A 23,287-nucleotide genomic window follows, 5' to 3' on the forward strand; every position below is an offset into this window, starting at 1 on the left:
AGCGCAGGGTCGCGCGCCCACTCCTCTCTTGCGGCACGGGAACGGGTGTGCCTTTACCTGGGGATAGGGGGAACCCGTGGAGAAGATGAGGCACAGCTGGGGCCTGGAGAGCGCAGATGTTTCACGTTTGAACTTCAAAAACAAATCTGTCGAGCCGTTTTTCTCCCCTGCCCCCTCAGACCGGGTCATCCGGGGGGCAAGCTCCCACCACCCACGGCTCCCCAGAGGGAATCCCAGCCGCTCCAGCTTCTCCCCTCGACTTTCCCCCCCCCGCGGGCCCCGCCTGCAACTCCTCCCCCCGGTCTGGCCCGCACGCGCCCCTGTCCCCACCCCCCCCAAACCGCTCTTCAAAGACTTCCTTCCGGGCCCAGCGAGCCCGCCGTGCTCTGTATTCGGAGAGGCGGCGGCGCCCGCTTTCCGGCAGGACAGCTAAACTGCCATTTCCGAAGAGAAAGGAAACGGCCCGCGGGTTCTGGGGTCCCCAGGCGCGCGCCGGCGGGGAGGGCGGGGAGCAGAGTCGCCACGCCCGGAGCTGCAAGCCCCGCCCGGTCCCGCCGCCCCGTCTCCGCGCGCGGCGCCCCCTCCAGGCCCCGCTCCTGCGCCCTATTTGGTCAGTCGGGGGGCAGGCGGCGGGGCGGCGAGAGGTGCGCGGCGGAAGGGGACGCGGAGCGGCTTGGAGTGCGCAGAAGGGCCGCTGTTGCCACCTCCGCTGGGGACCCACGAGGCCGCCGCGTCCTGCCCTCGGAACAATGGGACTCGGCGCGCGAGGTGCCTGGGCCGCGCTGCTCCTGGGGACGCTGCAGGTGCTGGCGCTGCTCGGGGCCGCCACGGACCCCTCAGACCCCTCGGGTAAGTGGCTGCGGGGGTCGCCTGCCCCTGTCCCGGGAGGAAGCGCGCTGCCGAGGCTTGGCTTTCCAAGTTGCGATCTCGCACGGAAAGTTCTGCGTGTCTCTGGCCGAATTGAACGCACGGGGCAGACCCGGGGGTGACGGGAGAGGGTTGGGGAAACTGAGGCTTGGCCCGGCCTCCCACTTTGCCCTGGGGCCGCCTGCTGAGGGAATTGCCCGGCCAGGCCCCTCTTCTTTCTGGAAGCGGCGGGCGCAGGCCGGGAGGGGCGCGGGTAACCTGTTGAGTGACGCGGAGGGCGGGCCTTCGGCGGAGGGCTCAAGTTCTTTCTGTAGCCTTTCCTCGGGTTAGTGTTTCTTGTGGGTTAGAATTTATCCAGGGCTTCCGTTTGTAAACAAGATTAGGTGGTTTGAAAAATATGTCTACCGAGCCCTGTGGAAACATGTCTCCCAGTTAGTTGGGGAACTGTTCAGGCGTTTCCCCGGCATTTCATCGTCGAATTGTGCAATATTAACCAAATGACTAACAGTTGTTACGTGCCCCAGACCCTTAGAGTTCGTCTGCGGGGCTGACGGAGCTAGCGGGGAGCGTCTGGGAAGCGCGCCCTGCCCTCGCGGCGCAGGTGAGGCTTGGCTCGGGCGGGGGCGCCCTGGACGCCGGGCAGCCTGAAGGTCGCAGCTGCACGGTCTGCAGAAGCCCGCGACGTCGTCAGTGAGGTCCTAACAAAGTGATGCTGACACTTCTGGGTACGGGGAAGTTTGTTTCCCTTTAGGCCCTTGGCCCTTGGGAGACTTTCTAAAAGTCCTTTTTGGATGAAGCCAGGAAGCTGGGATTTGCAGGGTAAATCCTGTTTTCCTTTGTCAACTATTACAAAAGTTGGGTCACTGGGTAATGGTCAGTAAAGTAGAATAAGTCACTTTAAGAGACCCAAGTTTTTCATGGTTTTAAATTCTAGTTTTATCTAGCAAGAGAACAGGCAGTTTGTAAATCCAGAGGATTCAGGCCCAACACCTGCTTTTGCTAGAATAATCTAGGTGAATTAAATAACAATTTTTGTTTGTTTTGCTGAATTTCTTTTTGTTTGCATGTGACAGACTGGCTTTGCAGACCTAGTTTTGAGATCATTTAAGAAAGGAGTGATTGGTAAAATCGTGTTCATGGTACATCTTGGTGCCACTTTTATACCAGTATTTATGGAGGAAGGTCTCCATTCTAAGAAATTTGTTATTTTATTTTTTGTGAAAATAAACCTAATGAATATACTGATCAGAGAAACTGTGAGTGCCCTTGCTTTTCTTTCTTTTGCCCTCATAACACAGATTTTTTTTTTTTTTTGGCCTTATTTTAACACTCCCTGTTCTGTTTATTAATGTCTCACTAGAGGTTAGTGCTATTTGGAAAACTTGGTATGCTCTACTAAAGATGAGCCCTGAATTCATGAACTAGTATAACCACTGTGAGGTGGAATTCATTTCTACAGACTGTAATGTCACCTTGAAACTAGACTAAAAGAAGGTTCAATAGAAGATTTCTCAAAAAAGCAAGTCACTGTTATCCTAGTCTTCATATACAGTGTGTAATCTATATAAAGTATCATTACAAAGTATGGTGATTTTTAACAATCATACTATAATTTACATAGCTAATTATTACTGGGCACATTTCTTGTGTACCCCACATTATATTAATTGAGGTCCAGAAGTCATCCCATTGGATTCTCACAGTATTATCCCTGTTTTATAGACGAGTAAGCGGAGACTTAGAAGTAATTTAACTTATTCAAAGTAAAACAACTAATACATGTTTGGTTTCAGATCAGAATCCAAATTCTCAACCATTTCACCACTAAGCCATGTAAGATCATGTTGGCTCTTGAAATAGATAAACTTTTTATTCCACAATACTGCAATTGCCTGGAATATTATAGGAGAAGAATAAACATTAAAATTCTGCTTTTAAAAATATTCACAGTCTGCTTCATAGTATTATAAATATCAGTTTAAGGAAGAGGGAGACTATGACTAAGTTAGCAAAATCAGCAAACAGGATAGATTTTTTGGTAGTCTAATGAGAGACACGAATGGGAGGGGAGGCTACTAGTTAACTCTTGGTGGCAAGTGAAAGGAACCCACCTTGAATAGCTTAGGGGAAAGAAAAGACTTTATTGACTCTTGTAACTGAAAAGTCCAAGGATTGAAGTAGCTTGGAAATGACTGTATTCAAGGGTTCAAATAGATTACCGAGAAATCATTGCAGGAGAGTGACAATATCAGGGAGACAAAAACAGGCCTTTGCCACAGTCCGGGCAAAAGATGATAGTGAATGAGTGGAGATAAAAGGTGGATTCTAGATCTGTTTGGAGGGTAGGAGTGAACACTTGCTGAAGGATTAGAGGGTGAGGGGAGAGAGAGTGAAATCAAAGAATGACCTCTTGGTGTGGCGGTTGAGCAACTGGTAATGCAACAATTGGGAAAATTTGCGGGGGAGCAGGTTTATAGAAAGTCAACAGTTCCATTTTGGCATTCACGTCTACTTTGGAATCAAACAGCCTGGTGCAAAACCAGACTCTGCCCTTAATAGCTGGGTGGCCTTCTCTGGGCCTCAGTTCCTGTCGCAGTACTCCTGTCTCAGAAGTGTTGGGAGGGTTAGATGAACTAATGCAGATAACATGTTTCCCACAGGCCTGGCATGTAGTAAGCACTTCATAATGTTGGCAATTATTTGATACCTGCTGCTAAATACGTCTGTATAGTCTATTGACTTTGTTCTTTTTCAAGTTTAATGTTATACCATATCCTTTTGTGATAAATGGATCCTCCCATCAAGAGGAGGAAATTTGCCCAAGCAGTAAAGATAGCACCTTCAAAGTTTTACTGCTTTTCTTTGTACTTTGAGAGTTTGTTTGTTTTTAGTGGGGGAGGATTTATCTGTATAAAGTACACAGTAATACACTTGCTCTCTTCCCATGTGGTGTATGTATTTAATCTGTCATTATACAAAGACTCAAGGTGAATAAATCCCTTCCAGAAAGTTGCTTAACTGGGGCATAAAATTCTCTTAATTTTTTTTCTAAATCTTAAAGTGTTAAAAAAGTAAAAGAATCATACTGAGAAGGCTTGCAATTAAATATGAAAATCCTGTCCACTTCATCCTTCCGTTGTACGAAGATAGGGATATTGGTGGTACAAGATCTAGAGACACCATGAGTTAAGGGACCCCTCCTGAAATGGTCTATTCCTCTCAGAAGAGCAGAATTGGCAGTAGCAGAAATTGGTTTATCCATCACCAATTGCTCTGTATTCACGTAGGTGAATGAACTTTGGCAAAGCTATTGCATTCAGTGGCTGGCACATAGTGTACTGTTTAGTGTTTGTTACATAAACCAGAGGTTTTCAGTGTTTAAAAACCTAATATTATAGTCCCGTATTTACTAATAGCCTCAAGGTACTTTTCATAGCAAGAGAGGCAAAGGTACGACTTCCTGTGAAATAATCTACCCTCCCCCACACTACCACCTCCCACAGGCAGAAAAGAACATATTGCCAGTGTTCTTAGTTAAATATTAAATGTTGTTTCATAACGGAATATTTCTTTATTTTTATAGCATCTGCAAACAAAGGGAATTCTGTGCCTCAACAAAACTCCAGTGCTAATGCAACAGGTGAGTTTAAAAAGGTTCAAAAAACAAGATTTTCATCTGTCTAGTGTACCTAAAGTAATAACAACCAGAAAAGTACATGTAAGCTGGTACCCTGACCTGTCTTAACCATGAGTTATTCATCCGTGAATCCCTGTAGCCTACCCTGAAGGGCTGCCCCTAGTAGGCATTGATAAATGATAAGATTAGTCGTCTTTCTCAGTCTACCAAAGATGTGAATAAATTCTAAAACCAAAAGCATGTTGGAATTTCATGGTAGGAATTTTTGAAGCACAGTTTTAGATGTGACAGTTTTGTATTCTGACTATAGCTATGAAATACGAATATAGAAGTCTGCAGGTTTTGCTGATGAATCAAGTCCCTCTAAGCTGGTCGGCCATGGCAACCTTAATATGCCTGGTCTGACTCTAAGAAGACCCGCCTTCCATGTCAGCCATCAGTCAGATGTCAGCCTGCCATGTTGCTTCTCTGTTGAAACAATTGGTGAAGCCCTTTCCCTTTGCTTTTAGTTTGGGACAAATGGATTCTTTCCACTAGAATGGAAAGATGCTGGAAACAGGCTGATGTACCTGTACCTGTAGTAAACCATCAAGGCATGTTTTTTGTAAGCAATATTTAGGTTATCTTCTCACTACCCTTATTCTTCAGAGTTGACTGAGTTGGAAACTAAAAAAAGGTACACTGATCCTATCATTTATTTTCTTTTATTCAATGAATATCGATTGAGTGTAATGTGCTGACACGTTCTAGGTTCTAAAGATACAAAATGGACCAAGCCCAGACTTCTTGGAGTTTTTGTTTGGCTTTTTGTTTTGTACTATTGTGGTAAAAGATACGTAACATAAAATGTATAATTTTAACAATTTTTAAATGCACAGTTCAGTGGCATTAAGTGCATTCACATTGTTGTGAAGTTTTTGTTCTTGTGAGCATCCCAGCACTCCACTCCATTTATCTTCTCAGTTTACTGCTGTGTTTTCATTGTCTCTGCCTTTCGTATTGGTATCTGGTGGTACATAGCCAATATTCTAGTTTTAGTAATTCTACAGAAAAATTTTCACTGGGGGGAAAGAAGACTACATAGATCATCCCAAAATGTAATAGTGATTATCATTGGGTAGTTGTGGGAGGGTTTTATTTTTTAAATATTTTATTAAGCTGTTGGGTATTTTTTATTGTTGGCCTTTATTGAATCTAATTGTGCACTACTTGAACTTTGAACTTTGGATAAACGAAGGGGGTAGAAGAAAGATAAGGTTAATAATAATTGTATTAACAACAGCCACCGTTTATTGAATGCTTACACCTTTTAAGACACTGCCCATACATTTCGTAATTTTAACAGTGGTGAAGATAGGTATCGTTTCTGTTTTCCACATGGGGAAATTGAAAATCAGAGTGGTTAAGAAATGCCCAGGTTCCCGTGGCAGTAAGTGCCACATTCAGGATTTGAAACTCAATTGGATTCTAAAACCTGGATTCTAAATCCCTTTATCACACTTCTGAAACTGTGGTGTGGCCTTCCCTTTAAAAAATGCCTTTCACTGAAGAAATACCACCGCTGACATCAACTGTGAATGATTATTAAAAATCAAGTCAGTATTTTGAGGGCAGCTTCAGAGTCAGTGGAATGATTTCAGGTGCTCCTGCTAGCACAGGGAAATGAGAAACAAAGAAACAATACCTTAAATTTTTCTAGAAAGAGACAAGATCATACAACAATTTAAGATGTTTTTTGGTCAATTTGTAACACTTCTTATAACTGTTAGCTTCCTCTTATATCTTTGAATCTTGAAAACCCTTGTAAAAGATGTTTAATTTGGATATTTTTATAGGACATGATGTTTAACTTTTTTTTTTTCTTTTTGTCTTTTTGGGAGACAGGGTCTCACTCTGTCTCCTGGGCTAGAGTACAGTGGCATCGTGATAGCTCACTGCAACATCCAACTCTGGGGCTCAAGTGATCCGTCTGCCTCAGCCTCCTGAGCAGCTGGGACTACAGGCATGAGCCACCAACCTAGCTAACTTTTCTATTTTATTGTAGAGATGGGGTCTTGCTTGTACTCAGGCTGGTCTCAAACTCCTGGCCTCAAGTGATCCTCCCTCCTCAGTCTCCCAAAGTGCTAGGATTATAAGTATGAACCACCACATCCAGCCTAACTTTTTCTTTTATGGTAACATAGACCTTTCCAATTGTTGAAACTTTTTTTGAACATATTGTTTGCCAGTTTATTTGGTACTATTTATTTAGCACAGTTTATCTGGTGCCAATCCCAATAGGAAAATAGCATCTTTCTTTGGCAAACTCCATTATGATGTGTATTCCAAGAATGTGCCATTGGAAAAAGGGGGGACTGCCTGCAATATCACTTAGAACACTGGGTGCCTATCACTTTTATGGGACTTGCCACATTGGATTCAGCGAATCTTATTTCTCTTATTTGTTTTGGTCACCATCTAAGTTTCTTGAGAGTGGGATCTATGATTTATTCATTCTAACATGTAACTCTATACCTGGTACATAGTAGCTGTGCAAAATTATATGTTTTTGGTTGAGTGAACTGATTTGTGGAACCAAATACATGTTTTGTAATTGCTGACGTGCCAAATCAAAGCACAACTATGTACGTTTTTCAGACAGGTACTGGTCCGTGCTCCAATCTTATACATTGTTCTAGCTGTTTTTCTTTGTTTATACAGTAATATAGATACTTAAAGTCAAAGAAACAGGAATGGGGGTTACTTTCCAATGTGCTACTGAATTATATGTAACAGTTTTATGTTTTGTGTGCCGTCAGCATTGAGGACAGCTATCCTTCTGACATTCTTGTCTCCAGGGACTTCTTTGACACACTTTCAGCTTATAGAGAAAATAATTTTCCTCTCATTTCGTGTAAAGTCAGAGGATTTATATTTTAGGGTTATGGATGGATGAATTTACTCTTTATGGTGCAAGGAAGACACAAACTCAGATTATTTTTCATAACAGGTTTGGGCAAGGATATAAGGAAATGTGACATGGTCTAGAGTGGAGAGCAGATCTCATCAATAGCCGCAGCAGTGGCTCAGTATCATTCAGGATACATCCTTTCCCTCGATCACCTAGCATTGATACTTCCCAAAATAGAGGGGTCTGAGAGGGTCAGGTTAACCATCATCAAATTTGAAGCTCTTTCTTGGCCATAATTTGCACCAAGCCAGTTGCAAAGCAGTTGATCTCCTAATCATGTATGTTCCATGCTCACATGGTTGCCTTTGGCTTGGTGCCCCATCCTTGGCCTAGTCACTTGGGCTGCCCTAGTAGGGTTTAGTTTTATCCACATACGTGGTGGGGACCATAGCAGTTTTGAGCATATGGACCTGGTTTGGGCTTAGATTTCTACAGAAGAGGGCAGTGGAGATTTGGGAACAGTTTATTCAGATAATTCTATATTTCACTTTTTATTCCCAATTGCAACACTGAAAGTCTCACTGAAGTGGAAAGAATTTATCAGGTATTATAATCCCATATTCCATTACTACCTTCTCTTCGTTTTGGATGAAATGTTTTATGTGTGAAGGAATATTTGATGAAAACTTCCTGTGAGGTTGTAAGCTACTCTAAGACAGTTGGCCTGACAAGTTGCTTTAGTTAGAAATGGTGTTAGATAGACAGACATAGATATAGATAAAAATATTCATACTGACGTTTAACTGGAGATTTGATGTAGGAAAGGATTTCCTTAACTACTATGAACTTGTTCATACTTAAAGAATTGCTTAAACTCCTCAGATGCTGTTAATTGTGTTCAACACATGTTTTTGAGATTGCATCTGAGAATTTCTGGTAATTTTTAACATCTGATTTTGTTTCAAGGAATGTAGTACGGGAAAATCTTGCAATATTATGTTTACTTACTCAGTAAACAAATGCTTGTTTGAACTGCCCTCTCTGCTAGTCATTGTTGTAGGCACAAAGCATAAAGCAGTAAATAAGACACATAAGTCCCTGCTCTCATGAAGTTTATATCTAGGTGCAGAGATACTCCAAGGAGGTATGCAACTGAAGACAATTTTGGATTGTGATTAAAAAATAAATAGGGTAAAATATCTGTCTACCTGCATACATAAACAGGGTAATGTGGTAAAGAATGACTAGAGAAGGGCTGCTTCAGATTGGTTGGTCAAAGAAGACCTCTCTGAGCTAGAATTGTCTGAGCTTAGACCTGCATGGCAGGAAGGATGCAGCCCTGCAAATGCTGGGGTGAAGAACTTTCCAGGCAGAAGTCCTGAACAGGAGGGAGCCTTCTGTGTCCAAGGAACATCGGTCGCTGTGTCTGACATGCAGTGAGTGGTGTATCTGTCCTGCAGCTACATTATTACATATAGAAAATTAGGAAACAGAAATAGAATATTTAAGGTGTAAGATTTACATTCTGAGACACCAAAAACAGAGCAGGCCCTGGAAGAGAAGACCAGAAATGTGGATTCTGGCAACTTAGTTAACGTCTCTGGGACTTGTATTTTCCTTGATATGGAGGTTTCCTCTTCAAGCATTAAAATTCTATGGTGATTCTAAACCACTGTGCGCTTTCATACTCTGTGCTCCTGAGACAGCAGATATAATAATAAATTGGAACTGGTGCTTTCTTTCCTGAAGCATGCTTCCATCCTTAAGTTGTAATTAGGACCCAAATGAAATGCTTCCAATTCAGATCAAGAACTACTGCTATACTTTATTGCAATGTGAACTATAAAAGAGAACATTTAACATTCTAAACATTTAGTCATTTTAAGGGTTAGAGAGATGGGGCTGAATGACCAGCCTGTTGTGTGAATTCTGGGAAATCGTGTATGTGCCATGGAATGGTGGGAGCAGGAAGAGTAGGTCATAATGGGGATTAGAAGAGATAAACAGTGGAAGAAAGTACACAAAGTGAGAAAGCATGCAGAAATCCTAGAAACTGGCTGGTCCAGTGGTAGTGGGTTACTAGAATTTATTAATATTAGTATCACTAAAGTTGGTATACAACCCCCCACTGCTGAATTTGACTGGCTTTAAAAAAAAAAAGTCCCAGAAGCTAAGTGCAAAACAGCAACGGAACTAAGAGAAACATATAAGTTTGGGGCATTTTTTATACTTGTTTTTCTTTTCAAAAGCAGGAAAAATGGCCGAGCGCAGTGGCTCACACCTGTAATCCTAACACTCTGGGAGACCAAGGCAGGAGGATTGCTTGAAGCTCAGGATTTTGAGACCAGCCTGAGCAAGAGCTAGACCCACTGTCTACAAAAAAAGAAAAAGAAAAATTAGCTGAGCATGGTGGGTCATGCTTGCAATCCCAGCTACTTGGGAGGCTGAGCCAGGAGGATCACTTGAGTCCAGGAGTTTGAGATTGCAGTGAACTGTGATGATACCACTGCACTCTACCCAGGTCAACAGAGCAAGACTCCATCTAAAAAAAAAACAAAGAAAAAGGAAAAACAAAAGATGGTGTAGAAGATAAAACATAGGCCAAAAAAAGTAGACCTCAGACAGAAAGTCAACTACAAAACTCTTGGTTCCTGTTGTCTTTGGTAATGCCTGTGGAGGGTCTGGCACACAGTGGGTTGAATTTAAATTCTAGTTGGAGAATAGGAGAATGGACTCAATTGGGGTTGAATACTTGGCACTTCTTTTTTATCTTTTTTTATTAAATACTCCTTTTTCACAGCTGACAGGCTAGCTCTGGACTGATGACTTTCAGACTAAAATTGATGATTTACCCCATCATGTTAAATAAGGTTTCTCAGGAATAATTTTTCCCAGATGTATAAAGTTCTTAGGAATAGACCTTGTGTGACATAACGATTAGAGTTAAGCAGTAATTGGTGCTGGATGTTAACTACTTGGCTCGTCATCTTTTTGCTTCTCTGTATCTTTTTTTCCTTAGTATGTAATTTTGTTTAAAAATTACTATAAAAGTAATGCATATACATAATTTAAAAGTTCAAATGGTACTTGAAAATATACAATGCAAAATACCAACTTCCTTGAGTTACATTTCTTTATAAGGAGTTGAGAATACTTTCATATTGGCCTTTAGAGACTTTATTATTTTTTTAATTAAACTGCTTTATTGAGATGTAATTCATATACCATGCAGTTGAAGTCATACAACCATACAGCTCAAGTGTATAATCCAGTGGTTTTGGTATATTCATAGATGTGTGCAGCCATTGCCATAGTTAATTTTAGAGTATTTTCATCACCTCAAAAAGAAACCCTGTGCTTTTTAGTTATCAACCCCTTCTCTTCTCCTTACTCCCAAGCCTTAAGCAACCACTAACCTACTTTTGTCTCCATAGAGTTCTGGACTTTTAGATGAATGGAATCATGTGGTCTTTTATGACTGGTTTCTTTCACTTAATGTTTACGATGTTTATCCAAGTTGTAGCATGTGTCAGTACTTCATTCTCTCTTATTGCCAAACATATCATTGTATAGATATAGCAAATTCATTTATCCATCCATTAATGGACATTTGAATTGTTTCTACCTTTTGGTATTATGAATAATGCTGTTATAAATATTTGTGTACAAATCTGTGTATGGACATATTTTTATTTTTCTTGGGTGAATACCTTGGAGTAGAATTGCTGGGTCATTTGGTAACTCTGTTTAATGAACTGCTGCGCTGTTTTCCAAAGTAGCTGCACCATTTCGCAGTACATTTTCCATATGCCAGCAGAGCATGAGGCAGGTTCCCCACTCCTGGAGGGTTCCAGTTGCTCCGTATCCTCACCAGCACTTGTTCTTATATGGTTTTTTGATTCTAGCCGTCCTAATGAGTATGAAATAGTAACTTGTGATTTTGATTTGCATTTCTTTGATTACTAATGATGTGTTGAGCATTTTTTTCATGTGCTTATTGGTTATTTGTATATCTTCTTTGGAGAAATGTCTATTCAAGTGCTTTGCCCATTTTTTTTAATTGGGTTGTCTTTTTGTTAGCTTATCTGTGTCTTTTTATTATTTTCACTGATTATAAAGAATAATATATGGTTCTTGTGGAAATTTTGGAAAATACAGCAAAGTATTTTTTAAAAAATCACTATTCAGAGTATTCCCACCAGAAAGCTATTGTACATCATGGTGTCTGTAGTTAATAACAATGTATTGTATACTTGAAAATTACTAAGAGTAGATTTTAGGAGTTCTCACCACACATGGATGATAGATTGATTTTAGACAAGCAAGATTACATAATGGGAAAAGGACAGTCTCTTCAATAAATGGTGTTGGGAAAACTGGATGTCCTTATGCAGAAGAAGGAAATTGCATCCTTATCTCACACCATATACAATAATCAACTCAGAATGGGTTAAAGATTTAACAAAACCTGAAAGTGTAAATGAGACTACTGGGAAAAAACACAGAGGGAAAACTACATGACGTTGGTCTAGGGAGTGTTTTTTTTTTGGTTTGTTTAAGATTTGACCCCAAAAGTGCAGGCAACAAAAGTAAAAAACACAAATGGGATTACATCAGACTAAAAAAGCTTCTACATGATAAGGGAAACAAGAGTGAAGAGACAGCCTACGGATTGGGGTTAAAGATTTGCAAGCCATACATCTGATAAGGGGTTAATATTTAAAATATATGAGGAACTCAGCTCTATAGAAATAAAACAGATAATCTGAATTAAAAGTGGGCAAAGGGACCTGAATAGATATTTCTCAAAAGAAAACATATGAATGGCCAACAGATATGAGAAAATGCTCAGCATCACCAATCATCAGGGAAATGCAAATTAAAACCAGGTGTGATATCCTCGCACACCTATCAAAATGACAAATTATAACAAGTGTTGGTGAGAAGGTGGAGAAAGAGAAACCCTTGTACACTGTTGGTGGAAATGTAAATTAGTACAGGCATTATGGAAAACTGAATGGAGGTTCCTCAAAAAGCTAAAAATAGAACTACCATATGATCCAGCAATCCCAATTCTGGGTATTTGTGCAAAAGATTTGAAATCAGTATATCAAAGAGATGTCTATACTCCATGGTCATTGCAGCCCTGTTCACAATAGGCAAGTTATGGAATCAAAATTTGTGTCAGCAGATGAAAGGATAAAGAAAACATGGTATATACATGCAATGGAATACTACTCAGCCTTGAAAAAAGAAAGGAATTCTGCCATTTGTGACAACATGGCTGGAATTGGAGAACATTATGTTAGGTGAAATCAGCCAGACAGAGAAAGACAAATATTACATGCTCTCACTTGTGTGAAATCTAAAATAATCGAACTCCAGCTGAGAGTAGAATGGTGGTTACCAGAGGTGGGGGATGGGAAGATGATAGGAAAACCTCAGGAATACATTTTTTTTTTAGTTCTGTTGTTCAACATAGTGAATATAGTTAGTGGTGTATTATACATTTCAGAATTGCTCAGAGTTTGAATAGTGACTTTTGGGTAAAAAGTAAATTTTAAAAAATTACTAAGTAAATTTCAAAAGTTCTCAAAACAAAAAAATAAGCATTTTAGGTGATGGCTGTGTTAATTAGCACGATTTAATTATTCCACATGTATTTGTAAATCATAACATCACTTTGTACTCCATAAATATATACAACTGTAATTTGTTAATTTACAATTTGGAAAAAAAAAATTCTTACCACAAACAAATATGTAAGGTAATGCATATGTTACTTAGCTTGACTTAGCCATCCCACAGTGTGTATGTATATCAAAACATCGTGATGTATACTATAAATATATATAATTTTTTTAAAAACAACAGATTCCCACCAACTATTTTTAGGTGTTTTTTTTTTTTTGACTGAAACTTAACCACATAAGCAGTTTCCTAAAATGGAAACTCTCTCCTACAAAACATTTCATTATGGTTACATCTTTATGACATGAACACAAGTAGTTGAAAAGTGATGCTTTTAGTCTGTTACCTGACTGTTCAGTAAGAACTGGTTTGACTACTTTTTTCACTCCACAACGAATTTGATTCACTAGCTTTAGTGCTTCCTCCCACCTCCCACACTTGGTATGTGTATTATGTTGTATTGGGGGGAAGATACAAAGAGAAAAATAATTGCTTTGCTATTAAGTGAACTTGGACAAGTTACTTAATCTCTCTGTGCCTCACTTCTATAAAATAGAGCTGATAATAGTAATTACAGCTATTTCTTGGGGCCAATGATAAAATGTAAAGCACCTGGCTTTAAAATAGCCCCTTGCACAAACAGATATAAATGTGTTCCTCCTTGCCCTCTACCTGTGCTCACCTTTCTTGGTCCCTGCTGACCGTGCCTTCTCTGCCACAGGGCCTTTGCGCATATTGCACGAAGAGCTCTTACTGACTCACATCCACTTAGCCTTCAAACCTCTGCTCAAGCTTCTCTTCCTCAGGGAACAGCCCTTGACCTCCAGGCCTGTAACTGGGGGTACAGGCCTTAAGAGGACCTTGTGGTTTACGTCTGTTTGTGTGATGCTTTCTGTAGGTCTGCCTCCCCAACTAGAAAGTCAGCTCATTCAGGGGCAATGCTGATTTCACTCACCACCATATCCCCAACACCCAGCACGAGACCTGGCACACACTTTTGTTGAAACAGTAAAGGGTGAGTGAATGCTAAGGGAGGAGTAAACCAATTTTTGTTCTTGCTGCCCCAGTCTTTGTTGCAAGGTTAGTCTGGAGCCCTTTGGTCAAAATAAAAAATTACCACATGGACTCTGGGCCTTTCACTTTACAGTTAGGGAGAACAGAACTTAAATGTTAGTGGGAGAATTGCCATAATTATATTCCGTGTGCTTGGGCAACTCTGTTTTCTTTGTCTTTTTGTTTCCGTAAATATAAAGCCCCTCCGACCAGAAAAGGCCGTGATGTAGGGAGGGGTGTGGGGACAGGCAGGGCAATTCAGAAGGTCAGAGGGGACTTTGCCTCCACCCATTGCAGGCTGTGGCCAGTCTTCTGCTGAGTAGTGCTTGTCTCTGGGCTGCTGCAGGAGATGCTCAGGTTGTTCAGGCCGGGGGTTTTTTGGCAAGGTGGGAGCAGGTGACACAGGAAGGGGGTGTTGTGATGCTTCACTGATGTGGGGGTCAGGGGACTGCTGAATTCCCTTGTGGAGTTTGGATTTGATTGTAATGTAGCAGGAAGCCATTGGAACATTTTGGGGGGGGGCAGGCGGCTAGGCACAAGATTTGATATTTCAAAAAGCAAAGATTGTTAATTAGTAACCTGTTATATGGGTCTAAATGGATGACGGGCCAGGTGGTATCGATGAAGAGAGATTTTGCTGATGGAGTGAGTGTGGCAGGTGAGGGGAAGGAATGGCTGGCAGGGTATTTTGAGTTTGAGCTCAAATGTTTTACTGTCCAAGTTAAAATCAGACACCTGGCCACCCCATAGCTGGGGGACTATTACAGCGGGGGAGAAGTTGAAAAAGAGAACAGCTGAGAGATCACAGCAGCCTGAAGGGGAAGAGTGGGTAGAGCAAGGTCCAAAGTGGGAAAGCCTTGTGACAAAAGACAGGAAGGCCAGGCACTGTGCCTCACACCTGTAATCCTAGCACTCTGGGAGGCTGAGGTGGAAGGATCACTTGAGGTCAGGAGTTCGAGACCAGCCTGAGCAAGAGCCAGACCCTGTCTCTACTAAAAATGGAAAAATTAGCTGGGTGTGGTAGCACTCACCTGCAGTCCCAGCTACCTGGGAGGCTGAGCCAAGAGTATCGCTTGAGCCCAGGAGTTTGAGGTTGTAGTGAGCTATGATGACACCACTGCCTTCTACCTGGGGCAACAGAGCAAGATTCTGTCTCCAAAAAAAAAAAAGAAAAAGTGGAAAAAAGGACGAAGAATTGGGTAGAGAGTGAAGAGATGACGGGGGCAGTAACAATACCACACTCAGGCAGTTTCAGCCTCTTCACATGACCCAGTGATTAAAGACGTTTCTTGCAGGCCAAATGGTTCCTTGAATCCTAGACATTTTCATCTAATCGTTATATTATCACATTTTAATGTTTTTAAATTATAAAATTTTAGAACTGGAGGAAATGTGAAAGCAGTGTCTCTTAAATTTGCCAGCACATTAGAATTACCTGGAATGCTAAAAATACTAGTCAGGGCCTCACTTGAGACCATTTAAGTCTGAGTGGGAGTCGAAGGGCAGCATACAAACATGCCCAGGTGTTAAGCAGCAGAACAGAGTCACTGACTCAGCGTGGCTGAAGGGGCCACCTCTTCCTGAGTGGCCTGTGCGTGTGGAGTGTGTGGCTGCTAAGCAGAGGGAAAAAAGGCTTTTTTGGGGGGTGGGGTGGGGTAAGGAATTAAGGAACTGTAAAATCTTAGATGCTGGGGATATACAGAATATACAGTGATTCTCATCTTGGGACATACTTCCCAAACCAAGACATTGCAGAGAACTGGTTTTTTTCCAGGAGAGAGGTAGGACACAGAGTATAGTAGTTACACTAGTAGCATATTTTTGTTATTGTGATTAACATTTGTTTAAATTTGAGAAAAGCCCTTTAGCTGTCAAGAGAGAATAAGGACTGATTCTCCAAAAATGTACAATTTCCTTGAGAGAGGTTTCGGAACCAAAGGACTTATTTACATGAAAAACTAGAGAGTAGTTCGGAAGTCTATTCATGAGACTTATTCTACTTATATCAACTTTTAATACATGCATTCTTAACAATTGTTCTTGGATCATTTGTTGAAAATTTTCTAAGGCATTAAAACTAACCATCCCAAATTAGCTCATCCCCGTTAACTCCTTTTATTATACATCATAGTGTGGCAAAAGAAAAAAAAAGAGAAATAAAAGGCAAACAGCTTTACAAATAATAGGATATAAATCATGTATGCCTTTCTGTAGAGTAAATTGGGTTAAAACTTTGTCTTAAGGGGTACTTCTGTAGTTTGTATCATAAAGATGTGCATATTTTGTATATTTCATATATACACATGAGACCTTTTAAAAAATGCTGTGATTACACTAAAAAAATGAGCAATCATTTCTTAATATAAGCAGATATCCAGTCACTGCTGTTTGAATGTTTTATCAATTTTTTTTTCCCAAGAAAAGAAGCAATATAAGCAACTGTGTAGTATTTACAAATACAAAAAGGGGAGTGAATTTTTTTTTTTTTTTTTTTTTTTGAGACAGAGTCTCACTCTGTTGCCTGGGCTAGAGTGAGTGCTGTGGCGTCAGCCTAGCTCACAGCAACCTCAAACTCCTGGGCTTAAGCGATCCTCCTGCCTCAGCCTCCCGAGTAGCTGGGACTACAAGCATGCGCCACCATGCCCGGCTAATTTTTTGTATATATATTTTTAGTTGGCCAGATAATTTCTTTCTATTTTTAGTAGAGATGGGGTCTCGCTCTTGCTCAGGCTGGTCTCGAACTCCTGACCTTGAGCGATCCACCCACCTGGGCCTCCCAGAGTGCTAGGATTACAGGCATGAGCCACCGCACCTGGCAGGGAGTGAATTTAAAAAGTTTTTAAAATGTGGGTCTAATTGGCCCACTTCTTTTATAGATGAAAAGCTAGGTTTTGTTGTTGGTTTTTTTTTTTTTTTTACATTTAGTAAACAAGGTGTGGCTCCTAAGTCTCAGAAACTGTGCTAGACTCAGATACAACAGTGAAAAAGATGAAATCCCTGCCCTTCTAGTCATAAGAAACACAGAGACAAGAGCAGCCACTACTGTGTGATGTTTTCCCAAAACCCAATGAGAAAATAAAAACAAGTCACTAACTTTGTCAGACCCATGGGAATTCATCAGAAGAACAGAACCTCCAAATAGAACAAACAAGATAACGGGCAGAGCTAAAAAATGAAAAGCATCGTGGAATCCTTGACCCCACCACTGCAGAAAACCAACTATTCTACCCCTGCTATCTCTAAATATATCATATACTCTTAGACTAGAAAGTTTATGATATCAAATGTCATTAAGGTAAAATTATGACTCATTGGTTTTATTACAGAGCAACCACAGGATTTAGAAAAAGCTATAAGCAAGTGACCTCACTCATCTTTCTCCTAGCTGTATGAATTTTTTTTCTTATTTACCCAATTTGAGCTTCCTTCTCCAAAATGCAGATTACATAATAATAATGCTTAACTATGTGAAAATTACTTTGTAAACTCAAAAGTACTTAATTCTTTGGTGAACCATCAAGTTTATCAGAGATGAGAAAGTGCTCAGTTTCTAATTTTTTTGCAATTGAGTTTGTTTTAGGTAGTAAATTTTCTTACAAGAGTTGTAATTTAATCCAAGTGTTACCCGCAACATCATCCTTTTTATTCACAGAACTCCCATTTCAGGAAGTAGCCTTGAGATTTAGCAATCTGTGGTAACTCTGATACACCAAGGATAATACGTGCTTAGTACAACATAATTTTATTAATAAAGGTCACTTCATATCTACAGCTTATGTTATTGCTGTTTCTGAAAAGCAGAAGTTGTTAATCTCCCTACATACTAGGTTTGATAGAGAATGATTCTGTTTATATTTCTAGGCTCCAGACTGCTCTGACTCAAAATAAACTTTAGACTAACTGCTTTAGATACTGAGTCCCTGTAAATTCAGAGTCTAGCTGCATCTGAAATCTGTAACCATTTACAGTAAAAAGTGCTGTGTACAAGATGTAAACCATTTGCTTGGTAGAATGCTCTGATTTTAACAGTTTGCTTTTGAACCGAAAGTAGTCAGTTGGCTTGGCACAAACATAGTAACACTGCAGCACACACACAGGCATTCATGTTTCATGTTTGTCAATTGTAAGGAAATGTTTTCTCAAGGCAAGAGTCAAAGGTTCATAAAGAAGTGCCAAAGACCTTCTCACAGAGGAAGTCTTTATTTTATTTTTCTTATTTATTTATTTGAGATAGGGTCTCACTGTGTCACCCTGGGTAGAGTGCAGTGGCGTCATCATAGCTCACTATAACCTCAAACTCCTGGGCTCAGGTGATCCTCCTGCCTCAGCCTCCCGAATAGCTGGGACTACAGGTGCACATCACCACTCCTGGCTATTTTTTTTCTACTTTTTGTATGGATGGGGTCTTGCTTTTGCTCAGTCTGGTCTCAAAGTCCTGAGCTCAAGCAATCCTCCCATCTTGGCCTCCCAGAGTGCTAGGATTATAGGCGTGAGCCACTGTGCCCTGCCGAAAGTCTTAATTTTAGAAGCTTCCAGGTTGTACTCCGAAACTTGCCTTTCAATACATAGTTTCACATAATGTTCCTGTTGACATGAGTTAAGAAGTGCATTCTGGTGGAAAGAAAAAAACTGAGGAGAAACCATCAGCATAGTTATGAAGAAGAGAAAAGAATAGGAGTAAAGTTAGGTATCAGTCCAGACTTAAATTTCATACTGTTAACATTATTTGGTTGCAAGCAACAGAAATCAACTCTAGCTAACTTAGGTAAACAAGGAATTGTTGTACATGCGGGTCAATCACAAAATCTAAGGAAGGAAAGGGAACAACCTGCCCTAGTGCAGCTAGGGACTTCAGGAATAGGAATTAACAGCAGATCTCCACGGGGGATTGCCATCAAAATGACTGCCAGCTGTTTTCCATCCTGGTGTATACTCTTCGTGTCAGATTCTGGGGCAGTCCGACTGGCCTGAATGGAATCACATGCCTACCCATTGACAATCCCTCCGGACCTCATGGGATGAGGAAGGGGTGTTTCCCTGAAGGAAGAGTGGGAGCTGGGCAGGGAAGAAAACAGCAGGTGTTCCCTGTACCAGCCACAGAGCCAGATTAGTAGTAACAATGTTGCCTGGCTCAGAGTAAGTGGCCAATAATTATTATTCTCTTTTCTCTTTGGAAACATCTGCTCTTGTCAGCTTTGTATCCTATTCATGTATGAGCTGTGGCAAAAATGCTGTGCCACTATTGAATTGGAGATGGATCATTTCCCGGGGATCTCAGATTCTCTTTTTCTGTTAGCTTTGTAAAGTAATCATCCACATGGCCGTTCATTTTCTGATACGAGATTAAATTAATCTAGGGGTGAATAAACACTTCTTTAAAAATGACTTTTATTGTGAAGGAGAGTATGTGTTAAGATTAAATTTTACGATAGTGTATTCAGGATAAAAATAAAGTTTGTTAGGTCTGAAATATCTCAATGTCCTGAACTAAGGAAAACCTTTAAAATTAATATAAGGATTATTTTTTTTTCTTAATATTAGTAACAGTAGAATCACACTGCCAGCAAGGGTGAGGAGGGGACAATTCAGGCTTCTCTAGACTCCGTGCATGGCCTGGTGGGATCGCTTTTCTTATATGCATCTCATTTTTTCCTCCAGCAAGTTCTTGTCCTAGAAGTGCCTTGCCCGAAAATTATTATGATAATTTTTATAAGGTATATGAGGGCTGTCCAGAAAGTATCCAGCATGTAATATTAATAGTAGCTGGATACTTTTCGGACAGCCCTCGTATGTGTATTTTCTGCATCTCAACAGAGAGAACATATTCTAAGTTAACTGGCAGAATGTTTACATCCGAATTCTCTCTCTTCAGAATTTATACTCCCTGTTCCTTCTCTCCCGCTTCTGCTTTCTCCTCGTTCCTCATAGTTCTTGGGCATGTCTTACTTCAGCAGAGACCTGAGGTCTCTTGTGTGAAACACCATAATCAACAGAAAGCTCAGGGAACAAATCAAGACTGAAGACAGTGATTGAGTTCATTTAAATGTGCTTGGATTGTATTTGATATTAAAAGGCATATATTGTTCAAGGAATTAAAAGCCAATTGTGGACAACAGTGCTTGTCAGTGAGCTAGGTAGATATGGAGGATAGATACAGAGTGTATCCCAGCCACAGACTGAGCTGTGAAAAAGAGAACCAGCACAAAAAAAAAAACCAAAAAACCATGCAGCTTAATTTCAGAGCTTGCTTCTACAGTAGACAATAATACATTCATAATTAGAAAACTTCAATTTGGTTTGGCAACATCCTGACTACTATAGAATATCAAATAACCAATGTACATGCCCAGACACAAAATGTTCTGTCAACTAAATAGCCAGTCATGGGTTTTGATCAATAAATGAGGGGGTGGGGGAAACCAGCTCTTTAAAACATTAAGCCACATGCTCACTCAGTCCGTGTCTCTGTATTCTAGTAGGTAAATTTGCTTTCCCTGTTAGCAACAACAAAGGCACACCAAAGATCCTTGCATACCTTATTTGGTTGTAAACTTTAGGGGTTTTTCCATTGTTACGAAGTCAAAGGCAATTTTCGTAACTTCCTTGACATAGCCAAAACTTTAACAGCAACCTCTTTTAAGTAGGGATGTTTTATTGTAAAGAAATAGATCCTAGATAATTTTCCACTCACAGATTTTAGACTTTTCATTTGTTTTGTTTTTTTAAAGCCCCTTGTTATGTGTACTTTGTAAATCTAGTTAGCTGCAAAGCAGTTGACCCTCAGGCAAAGTAAAAGTTCCTGTGGAGAGGGGCACAATTTTGCTTGACTTTTACACTAGTTAGAAGTGACTAAAACTGTATCAAGTAGGTCAGTTGAAATTGATTGTAGATGATAGATAGTAGAAACCTCTTTTACCTCGGAGCAATAAACATTACTATCTATTAAATTATGAGTAGAGAGTGAATGGAAAATAAAATAGACAACTAATTCCAAAGCACAGCGGTTTTGTAAAGGTTCGTTGAGGTAGGGCTTTGGAAATGATAATGAGTGTTGCAACAGTTAATAAATTCTTTTTGGCCATTATAGCTTTTTAAAATTATCTCCTATTTTGACTGATTGGAGTGTTCATTAGCTTTCCTTTTTCTTAAATAGTTAGAGGGAAGGGAATTATGGTATGGCCTTAAGATGTCTGTGCCTTGGCTTCCTTCTGGCACTACTTCATAGGATTGTTGTGAGGATTAAATGAGTTAATATAGGTAAAACACTTAGAACAATGCCACGCACACAGTAAGTGCAATTGTTAAGAATGATCTAAATACAGTGATCAAGAATGGAGAAGTCAGAGTTTTGACAGGATACTAGAGCTACTTAGACACGAAAGCAAAGCTATAAAAATCCAGCTGACCTTGAAAGCAAAGCTATAAAAATTCAGCTGACCTTCCTGTTGATATTTAATGATAATTCTGCTACATAAGCCTCTGAGATTCTTTTGTTATAGCCACTCAACAAACGTTTACTTTGTACCTTCTATGTGTTGGGCATTGTGCCAGGTACTGTGGGAGGTTGCAGAGACTTAACTGGACATGGATACCACCCTTAGGGTGCTTGAAATTTAGTTGGAAAGGTAATAAGAAAAAGAACAGCTATAATAAAAGAGCAATATGCTAAGTACGATAATAAAGGTGCAAATAACATAAGTGAGCACTTAGAAGAGGGAGAGATTACTTGCAGTTGGAAAAATCTTGGGGGAAATAGCACTTGAACTAAGTCTCGGTGGATATGACTTTCAGAAATGAGGAAAAGCAGACATTGTTTTTTATCAGTATCATTGAAGGACACAACATGAGCAAAGGTGACGGGGAAGGAAGTGGGTCTGTGCTGGATAGCAGGTCCAGGCCATCTTTATTTGCCTGTCGTAAAATGGTGCTGATGGCGGTAATAACAGTGGTAACCATCTGTTGATCATAATGCTCTTGCCAAGCATTGTACAAGGTATTTCATCCTTGTTATTGCATCCTGTTCAATAACCATGAGAGTTAAGTGTTATTTTCCCTGTTTTAGAGATGAAGAAAAAGTGCAGAAAATGTGCCACAATTTAAGCAAAAGACTGGTTGGCTCAAAAGCCTTGTGTTTCTTTCTAATGTGCCTGGCTCCCTCTTGAGAATCTCAAGTGATTGGACAGATAATTAGACATATATTAATATATCCTACCATCTTGAGAGTAGAAATTGATACAGAATAGGATATTCTTCACTTTTACTGGTACATTTTCAATAAACAGATTATCTGCCTATTCCAATATTTCCTGGAAACCCCTGATAAAAACGTATTTTTGTCTTTCACCAAGACTGTTTCTGAAAGGGTTGTTGGGTGAGCATGCAGTCAGTGCAGTGTTGGACGGTCTGGAGGGAACACTGGTGCTGGCTGCAGTGGCTTGAGGACTCACAGCTACAGGCATTGAGCCTCTCCCTTTTCGGTGTCAGATAAATAAATACCTCAAGTTTGAACTTTTAGAATGAAATTCAGGGTCTTTTGTGCTCTGGCTCCACTCACTTCCTGAGTTTATTTTCAAATCTGTAAAATGGCAGTACAAATACTCCGAAATACCTCAAGGCTTATTGTGGGCTGAAATAAAATATAAAGTATGTGGAATGCTTTATAAACTATTCACTGCTTTATAAATATTGTTTTATAATCATAGTCTTGTGAGGCAGTTGTATCCTCACAGGCTTCCTCCTAGACACGTAGGGGTCTTTGTTCCTACATTTGAGTGTCTTCAGATGGATCATGTTAGCATTTGCCTCCTCTTTTCTGACAGGCTCAACTGTCATGTCTTCGTACTGGCATTATGCCTCCCTCTAATAGCCCCACTCCTCCCTCAATTTGCTGCTTTTAATCAGCAGTCAACTAGGAGACCACATAATAGACCGTGTTAGCAATGTGTCTAAAATTAAAGTCATTTTGTTCTTTTATGAGGGGTAAGAGATTTTTATTTAATCTCAATTGGTTTAAAATTATTTTATATTTATTTTTTTTAAATGGGCTTTTAAAAAAATTACAGAAGTTAAGCATGCACTTAATCCTTCAAGTAATGCAAAAGCATGTAAAACAAAAAAAAGTATCCTGTCCTTCCCTCTCTTTCCCTTCC

At 40.2% G+C, this 23,287-nt stretch overlaps 1 protein-coding gene across 1 annotated transcript in view; it reads left to right on the forward strand.

Annotated features, from left to right (window-relative positions):
• Positions 1-377: 377 nt before the first annotated feature.
• Positions 378-23,287, forward strand: part of TMEM123 (transmembrane protein 123) — a 46,094-nt gene continuing 23,184 nt past the window's right edge. The window contains exons 1-2 of the mRNA XM_045556825.1: positions 378-849; positions 4,451-4,507. Coding sequence (XP_045412781.1) covers positions 750-849; positions 4,451-4,507 — 157 coding nt within the window. The 5' untranslated portion in view covers positions 378-749. The remainder of the gene's footprint in view (positions 850-4,450; positions 4,508-23,287) is intronic.

Source organism: Lemur catta, chromosome 7, assembly GCF_020740605.2.
Source record: "Lemur catta isolate mLemCat1 chromosome 7, mLemCat1.pri, whole genome shotgun sequence".
Lineage (NCBI taxonomy): Eukaryota > Metazoa > Chordata > Mammalia > Primates > Lemuridae > Lemur > Lemur catta.